A 9,206-nucleotide genomic window follows, 5' to 3' on the forward strand; every position below is an offset into this window, starting at 1 on the left:
CCTTCCAACCCAACCCATTCCATGAGCTCATCACCCTTCCCTCCACCCACCTGAATCCCCCAAACCCCATGTGCACGTGGAGCCGTTGGGCTGCACTGGTGGCACTGTACTGGTGGCACTGGTGGGACTGGCCACTAGATGGCACGGAGCAGCGAGCGGGGAGCCTGTTGTTTACTCCGGGGAGGCGGAACGAGGAAGCAAAAGAGCTTGGCTCCATCCCTTCCTGCATCCCGAGCCAAAGCAGGGTGGGGTTTGCTGGGTGTCTCTTGGAAGGAGACTGAGTTCTGCTCCTCAGCTTGGCTTGGACTTGCCTGCACAGGCAGACGTGCCCCAAATAACTCCAGGGGTGGAGGGAACCGACTGTTTCAGCCCAGGAGAGGAGGAATGGGGCGTTCTCCTTTTCCCCCCTCCTCTCCTGGGACAGGGCAGACGCCTCTTGCACATGCTGCCACTTGAGGATGGTTGGGCTGGAGCCATCCCAGCTGCAGCCAAGCCCTGCTGGAGTGGGATGAATCCCTGTCCCTCCTCCCACTTACATCATGGGCTGAGACTTGTTGTTGAGCTTCAGTGCTGCCTCCTTGTTCCCACAGAAGCAGAAACGCTGGTGGGTTGTGTCCCAGGGAACTCTCTTGTGTCCCAGGGAACTCTCTTGTGTCCCAGGGAACTCTCTTGTGTCCCAGGGAACTCTCTTGTGTCCCAGGGAACTCTCTTGTGTCCCAGGGAACTCTCTTGTGTCCCAGAGAACTCTTATTGTGTCCCAGGGAAACCTGTTGTGTCCCAGAGAACTCTCTTGTGTCCCAGAGAACTCTTATTGTGTCCCAGGGAAACCTGTTGTGTCCCAGAGAACTCTCTTGTGTCCCAGAGAACTCTTATTGTGTCCCAGGGAAACCTGTTGTGTCCCAGAGAACTCTCTTGTGTCCCAGAGAACTCTTATTGTGTCCCAGGGAAACCTGTTGTGTCCCAGAGAACTCTCTTGTGTCCCAGAGAACTCTTATTGTGTCCCAGGGATGTCTGTTGTGTCCCAGGTTACTCTATTGTGTCCCAGAGAACTCTTATTGTGTCCCAGGGAAACCTGTTGTGTCCCAGAGAACTCTCTTGTGTCCCAGAGAACTCTTATTGTGTCCCAGGGATGTCTGTTGTGTCCCAGGTTACTCTATTGTGTCCCAGAGAACTCTTATTGTGTCCCAGGGAACTCTACTGTGTCCTAGGGAACTCTGCTGTGTCCTAGGGAACTCTCTTGAGTCCCAGGGACGTCTGTTGTGTCCCAGATAACTCTTATTGTGTCCCAGGGAAACCTGTTGTGTCCCAGAGAACTCTCTTGTGTCCCAGAGAACTCTTATTGTGTCCCAGGGATGTCTGTTGTGTCCCAGGTTACTCTATTGTGTCCCAGAGAACTCTTATTGTGTCCCAGGGAAACCTGTTGTGTCCCAGAGAACTCTCTTGTGGCCCAGGGAATTCTGTTCTATCCCAGGGAACTCTCTTGTGTCCTAGGGAAGTCTATTGTGTCCCAGAGAACTCTCCTGTGGCCCAGGGAATTCTGTTCCGTCCCAGGGAACTCTCTTGTGTCCTAGGGAAGTCTATTGTGTCCCAGAGAACTCTCCTGTGGCCCAGGGAAGCCTGTTCTGTCCCAGGGAACTCTCTTGTGTCCCAGGGAATCCTGTTGTGTCCTAGAAAATCCTGCAAGTGGTTTGAACAGCTAAAAGCAACACACGGAGTTGCTGCTCCCTAACCAGGCACACGGAGACTCTGTGTTTTATAGCTGTGTAATGTGTGAGCTCCTCCTTTCCCTCAGCTGCTCTGGTGGCTCACACCCCACAGCCAACTGGCTCCAGACCTGCCTCTCTGCTCCCTCCACACCCCAGAGGAGTAAAGCATTGGGGTGACTCCCAGCTGGAGAAGAAACTCAGCCACAGTTGCCTTTTTCTTACCAGAATTGGTTGTTCATCCTCATTTTAACTCCTGTCTCTAGTCTCACTTTCAATTCTCTCTTTGCACCAGTAAAGGATTGGGGTGACTCCCAGCTGGAGAACAAACTCAGCCACAGTTGCCTTTTTCTTACCAGAATTGGTTGTTCATCCTCATTTTAACTCCTGTCTCTAGTCTCACTTTCAATTCTCTCTTTGCTGGTTTCCTCACCCTCTTCTTCCTTTGTTTTCTGTGTGTTTGAGGTGGTTCTAGAACAAACAGAAACCACAGTTGTTCATGGCCCATACTTGCAGGGCTGTGTGTTTGGAGGGAGGAAAACCCACCCTTTTTTCCACAGCAAAGATGAATGGAACTCTCACACCCTCCAGAAGTGATGGAAACCCTCAAACCCCCTCAAAAGTGCTATGAAACCACCAATTTTTGTATGTGGCTTCACTCCTTGCTCCCCCAACAGGATGGAGACAAGTTCTGGAGGATGCCTGAGTGCTATATCCGTGGCAGCACCATCAAATACCTGAGGATCCCTGATGAAATCATTGACATGGTGAAGGAGGAGGTGGTGTCCAAGGGCAGAGGTCGTGGTGGGATGCAACAGCAGAAGCAACAGAAGGGCCGTGGGGTTGGAGGAGCTGGACGAGGTAATGACCCTGTTTGTTTTCCAGCTTGGAAAAGGATGAGCAGGATTCCTGCTTTGAAAATCTTCCCTTTTGTGCAAGGAACAGCTCCTGCTGCTCAGCTTTAAAGCCAGGGCTGTGTCTGGGAGAAGCTGGAGCTGCTCCTGTGCAGGATCCAGTTGGGCAAGTGTGTAAAGCAGTAACCTCTGCCAAGGAAACAGGGAGGATTCGAGCCAGGGATGGGCCTCCCTCATTTTTTTTGGGGTTGGGCAGGAGCTTAAAAGAGTCTGAACTTGACTGTTTCTACCCCTCCTGGCTGGTTTGGGAGCACTAAAGTGGTGCCTGGCAGCTTGGCAAGTCTGGGGGGAGAGACACAAATAGCTGTTCTATGTGACAAGAGGCAAATGGACTGAGCTCTGCTCGTGGCAGTGCTAGGAAATCATCATTTTCTCTCCCTTTTTTTGCATCTCCTGGCTGTAGGTTGATTTGTTTTCAAAAAAAAAAAAAATCAACCCAGCTGTCTGAGGGTTTGTGCTCCTCCTGCTCTACATGAATAATTCATGTTCCTGACACAAGGGGAGGGAAGAACTAGGTCACCCAAACAACTCTTCCTATTTCCTGGGGTTAGGTGCTCCCAGGGAGCTTCAGCTGGGGGATATGTTGGTGTTTCCTCTTCAAATTATCCTGCTGGAAGCCTGGCAGCTGCTTCTCTCCTTTCCTGCTCCCCTCTCCTGCCACATCCCTGGGATTTGTGGTCACTTTGCAGCCTTGAGCTGTGCTGGGGCTGAGCTTTGCCTGCAGTCCAAGTGTGCAGCAAAAAAAAAGAGCTTTGGCCCAGGAAATGGGAAATTTTAAAGGCAGCCTTGGGGACTGGGATGGGTGAAGCCTGTGCTGAGCACCCTGGAGGAGCTGCCTGTGTTTTGGCTATGCAAGGAATCCTGGCAGGGCAGGTGGGATGGACCTGGGGCCACGGGATGCGACGTGCAGCGTCTCACAATTCCCAGGGATTCCTTTTCCCTCCCTCCTGGAAGCTCCCAGGAAACAAAAAATGACCTTTCTAAATCTGCAACTGCCTTAATTTCTTTCCTCTCCTTCCTTTTTCAGTGTCCCAACTTGGCATAAGAGGTTTTGGTTTTAATTTTTTTTCTGGACATGGTTATTTAGATCAGCATTTGAACTGTGCTGTTTTCTCTGCCGTGGCAAAAACACCTTGTGGGGAGCAGAGCTGAGCTCTGAGGTGGAGCTCCTGCTGTTTCCATGTGCAGCTTAAATCTGCTGATGGAATATTTTCAAGGGAAGCTTCGGCATTTGCTAATTAGCTCAAAGGTTTGGCTCTCATTACTGTGAGACATGAAGAAGGGAGGAGGGAAAGGAGAGAGGAGGGAAGAAAAAAAAAAAAAGGCAGGACAATTTTGTTGGGAGGCCAAAGGGGCAGGAGTGAAGCTGTAATTGTGCTCACAGTTGAAAGGATTATTGTTTCTGACACTGCTAATCCTTCATCTTTGACTTCTTGCTTGCCAAATTCAGAATTCCATGGTCTTTGCTCTGGGAGCAGCTGGAGCATCATCCCAAGCACTGCAGGGTTAGGAGCAATTTGGGGTTTGCCTCTGGTTTAGACATGTTTCCTTGATGAAGCAACTGCTGAAGGCTCTAAAAAGAAGCTCTTCTGCCTCGTGCTTGGGTTGGGTCTCCTTTGGGTCCTGCCTTTTGTGTGGAGCAGGGTGGATACATAGCCCTTTATCCTTAGGATTGCTCTTTTGGGGAGCTAAATCTGAGTGGGGAAGACTCAAGAAAATCCCACCACAAAACCAGTCACAGCTTTTGGGTTTGAAGATGCTCATCCTACTGCAATTCCTCTCCAGGCTGATGGATTGCCCTGTCCAACCTTTAGTTTGCCCTCACAGCTTGCAGGGGACATGGAATAACCTGAATTTTACACGTGGCATTGATCCCTTGGTTCCATTTTCAGCACAAACTTCAATTTACCCTAAGATGAACCTTAATCATGACATTAACACACCAGGAAAGGTATTGCTGAACTTGCTGCTGAGGAGGGATGAGTTTAGGCACTTCCTAAATATGATCTAGGACTGGAAAAGGTATCCTAAAGTCCTGTTTTTGCTTTGAAGAGCCAAAAAAAATAAGTGATTGCTTGGGTGAAAGGTCTAGGTTGATGCTGTTAGCTCCATCCTCTTCCTTTCTGCCCCACAGGTGTGTTTGGTGGCCGTGGCAGAGGCATCCCAGGCAGTGGAAGAGGCCAACAGGAAAAGAAACCAGGGAGACAATCAGCCAAGCAGTGAGCTGTGTGCTCCTGGGATGGGGACAAAGTTGGGTTTTGTCACCTCAGGATTGCCACGTGCTCCAAAATGTTCCCTTCCCACTCTCCCATCAATGGATCCAACCTCAAATCATGGTTTGTTTGGAAGCCCCTCAGTGATTGAAGCTGGAAAAGTGGAGGTTTTTTTGCTCCTTGTAGAGAGTAAATCGTTGGAAACAGGTCAAAAAATTATCAGGCATGGCTAAGGACTGAAGTTTTGCCTTCTCCTGAGAGTGATTATTTTTTTTCAGGCTCACCAGGTTTAATTTCAAGTCTTCTCCTGTTCAGAGGTACCAGAACAAACACTTTTTGGATTGTTTGGAGGGTTTTGTTGGGTTTTTTTTATACTTGAATCTTGTGTTTGTAACAGGTGTGAATGTTTTTTGGCTTAAAAACACTGAACTTGAGGATGTTGTATCTGTACATGAAGAGTCTTAAAGGTTTGGGGTCTTCTAAAATCAACAAACCTTTAAGCTTTTGCTTTTCTTTTCTTGGCCAGTCAGTTCTGTCTCTCCTGTGGCTTAAAGGAGAACTGGGGATGGAATCAGCCTTCAAGGGTTGTTCCCTTGGCTTAAATTTGGGATGAAATCAACTTTCAGTGGTTGTTCCCCAAAGAGCTTTGTGATCAATGAGTGTTTCCCCATGAGCTCATTTGACTTCACATGAGTTTCCCTCAAAGGAAGAGATTCTCTGTGGTTTTTTTTTTGCAGGAGGCTGATGCATCCCTTGCTCCTCAGGGAGGATATTTTTTTGTGATTCCCTGAAGAGCAACTGTGTTGATTTAAGTTGCTTTGGCTCTTCCTCTCGTGCTGTGACACCTGAACTCTGACAAGATTTCTCAACCTAATTTCTTCCTGTCCCTGGTGATTGAGCTCACTTGGAGGTACTTGGCACTTCCTTTCCTAGGCACCAATTATCTTCCCTTGGGGACACGGAGCTGAGTGTGAATTGGTCCTTCCTGTAGGCTCAAAAAGCTCCTGGGAATTCCCAGCTTGGCTTGCTCTAGTCTTCCATCCCATGAGCAAAATGCATCCAAAAAACAGCCAAACTGTGTGTCTGTACCAGGTCACAGGGGGAAGAAACAGCTCTGGTTGCCTCAACCCCTTGAATGGTTGAAATAACTTCATTTCAGGGGAGGAAAGAACACTGATATTGTGACTGGTTTTGAACAGGTTTTGGTTTCTTTTTTGTACAACTGATTGCCCTGTGGGAACCTACTCTCTGCCATCACCACTGACTTGCAAAGGAGTAAAGAACATGCTTTTATAGAGACTTATTTTTTTAATGTTTCTAGATCTGGGGCTCAGTGGTGAGTAGGAATAAATCTCCAGCCTCTACTAACTGCCTCCCTCTCTGTGTCTGTGACTGGGCCTGACCTCAAACCCTTCCCTGAGCCCTGGGATCAGGGAAAAAAACCTAAACCTTTGATTTCCAACAGCAACCACATGTTCTCCACAGCCACTTCCTTGTCAGGGTGGTAACTATCACTCCATGTCCATCCCAGGAGATCCAACTGCTCCCAAGGAGCCAAGTCCAGGTGATGGGAACAGGGTGATGTGTCTTCCCTCCCTCCTGGAAACTCAGGCTAGATGGTAACAAAGCCCAGGCTGAGTCCTGTGTCAGAATTTCCCTTCCCAACCTGCTCTCCCTCCCTTTTGATCCCTCCAGCTGCCAAAACTCCTTGTGCTCCAGCTTCCCTAGAGAAAAGGAAACAGCTCCAGCACTGCTGGGCTTGAAGATCTGTTCTGGCAGCAATAAATCTTCACCACAACAATGGGACCTTTGGCTTCAGCTCAGGGTTGAGTCCTCCAAGTACATCTTATCTCCTAGCCAAGCTCTGGGGTCAGGTGGTGGAGCTTATTAAGGTCTGCAGTTGTTTAATTACACCATGGGCTGTAGCAGCATTCCCTGTTTGCCTCCCCCTTCCTTTTTTTTTTTTTTTTCCATCTCTGGAGGAATATTATTGCCCTGAGCAGTGCCACAGCCCCTGTGAGGATAAATGGGTGGATGTTTCCATGGAAAAGTGTTGGTGTGATGCTCGTGTGTTTTGGGGCTTTTCTGCCCCAAAAATGAGTGTCTGGGGCTGTTTTATGCCCTAATCCTACCCTGCCTCCCCCTTCCTTTTCCCACCTTTGTAGGAATATTATATCCCACAGCCTCTGTGAGGATAAATGGGTGGAACATGTCCCTGTGGATGAGCATTGATGTCACGTTGATGTCACATTGATGTGGTTTTTGGACCTTTCCAACCCCAAAATACGAGTGTCTGGGACTGTCTCGTGGCAGAGCAGGAAGGCTGAAAACTGAAGAGAAAAAAAAAAATACCCTAAAGCCAAACAAGGAGGAGCAAGATAAAAGCCACAAGCAGAGAAGAGGAGGAAGAAAGGTCTGAGCTTGGCTGGTGGCGTGGGTGGATGCACAGCCTGGCACGGCCGGAAAGACGAGCTGGGTTGGGGGGGAGACCCAACAAAGGCCACCCTGGATATCTTCCTGGGATATTTTGGTGGCACTGGAGCTGGTGGCAGCCACGGGGCTGTGTCTGTGGCCTCCCAACAGTGACTCATAAGTTCTGGGCCTCGCTGGGGAGGCAGCACAGGAATAGTTACAGAGCAGCGACGCGGAGGGAGTGGCTGCTGAAATACTTCAGGGCTGTGCTAAGCAACTAAAAATACACGTCAAACCCTCCTCCTCCTCCTCCTCCTCCTTTTTCCTTTTTCAATCTGTTTTCTTTCGCTCGCTGGGGTTTTTTTTCCCCTTTAATTCTGATTGTTGGAGGCCCTCGGGGGTTCCTCGGGGACGGCACAGCTTTGGGGGCAGGCACTGGCAGCTTGGGGACTTCTTGTTTTCCCAGCTTGGTTCCTCTCTCCCTGCCTGTGGCAGTGACTAAGAAGCAGCTTCTCCTGTGTGCCCTGTACCTGCTGTGCAAATCCTGGGGTGCAAACCTTCTCCTGCTTATTCCCTTTCCAGGGGATGTGGATTCATCCATGGTAGCTTGTGGGCATTTTGCTTTGTCGTAGGCATCTTGCTTTGGGTCCAACTCATGTCCTTGCTTGGAACTGTGTGTGTCCAGCACTTTGTCTCAGCTCCTGGCTGGAATGGGAGCTGTGTCCTGTGCCTGCTGTGCAAATCCTGGGGTGCAAACTCTCTCCTGCTTGTTCCCTTTCCAGGGGATGAGGATTCATCCGTGGTGGCTCATTGGTGTCTTGCTTTGGGTCCAACCCATGTCCTTGCTCAGAGCTGTGTGTGTCCAGCACTTTGTCTCAGCTCTTGGCTGGAATGGGAGCTGTGTCCTGTACCTGCTGTGCAAATCCTGGGGTGCAAACTCTCTCCTGCTTGTTCCCTTTCCAGGGGATATGGATTCATCTGTGGTAGCTCATGGGCATCTTGCTTTGGGTCCAACTCATGTCCTTGCTCAGAGCTGTGTGTGTCCAGCACTTTGTCTCAGCTCCTGGTTGCAGTGGGCTAGGACACCACCCTGTCCAAACCAGTGTCACAGAGCTGGTGGCACACAGGGAATGGTTCTGTTGTTGCCAAAGAAATAGGGAGAGCAGGAGAAGTGTGACAATACTCTGGTGACCGTGGCTCTGCTCAAGGCTCCTTGTCCTTCACTGAGGTCCAGCAGCAGCGTGGGCTCATCCCAAATCCTCTCTCCCTGCTGCTCCAGGGTAAATATAACCCAGCTGGCAGGTGGCAAGACACAGCATGACTCAGTGGGTGCTCGTGGGGCCGAGCCAGGCTCCGACACCGCCGGGAATAGCCGTGGTGACAGTGGCACTGCCACCAGCTCCATGCACTGGGACCTCCCCACGGCTCTGCCCTCCTGGGAGGCAGAAGGGGCCACTGAATCATGCCCCTCATTAGTGGCTCATTAAGAAAATGAAGCTGCAGGCATCCAGCTGCCACCAGCAAGATGTCCCATGGGGACAAGCAGCAGTGGGGACAGGCTGGGGTTTGTGGAGGGGCACACAGCACGATGAGGCTCAGGGTGCTGTGAGCCTGGCTGGGGAGGGATGTGGGGGTGTTGGGGTTGTGCTGGCTGGAGCGTGGCTGGAGGCTCACATCCCTGGCTGCCTGCCAGCCTCTCTTCCCGGGAGGCCCCAGGGCTGGCTCCTTCCTCCCTGGAACTCATTAAAGCACCTACAGCCAAAGCTGGTTCTCATTTGTCCCACTGCTGCCCTGGCTGGGGAGGGGGGAGCACGTGTGGATACCCGTGAGTGGTGGGGGAACATGTGTGGGTACCCCCTGTGTGGTTAGGGAACATGTGTGGGTATCCCTGTGTGATGGGGAGCACGTGTGGATACCCCTGAGTGGTGGGGGAACATGTGTGGGTATCCCTGAGTGGTTAGGGA

At 50.6% G+C, this 9,206-nt stretch overlaps 1 protein-coding gene across 1 annotated transcript; it reads left to right on the top strand.

The window, feature by feature from the left end:
- Positions 1-2,380: 2,380 nt before the first annotated feature.
- Positions 2,381-4,840, top strand: LSM4 (LSM4 homolog, U6 small nuclear RNA associated (S. cerevisiae); the record flags this gene model as incomplete). The annotated part of the gene is made up of 2 exons (XM_009084782.1): positions 2,381-2,564; positions 4,752-4,840. Coding segments are annotated over 2 exons (273 nt in total), but the record flags the coding sequence as incomplete, so codon positions are not given.
- Positions 4,841-9,206: the final 4,366 nt, after the last annotated feature.

Source organism: Acanthisitta chloris, unplaced genomic scaffold (assembly GCF_000695815.1).
Source record: "Acanthisitta chloris isolate BGI_N310 unplaced genomic scaffold, ASM69581v1 scaffold9041, whole genome shotgun sequence".
In the NCBI taxonomy this organism is placed as follows: domain Eukaryota; kingdom Metazoa; phylum Chordata; class Aves; order Passeriformes; family Acanthisittidae; genus Acanthisitta; species Acanthisitta chloris.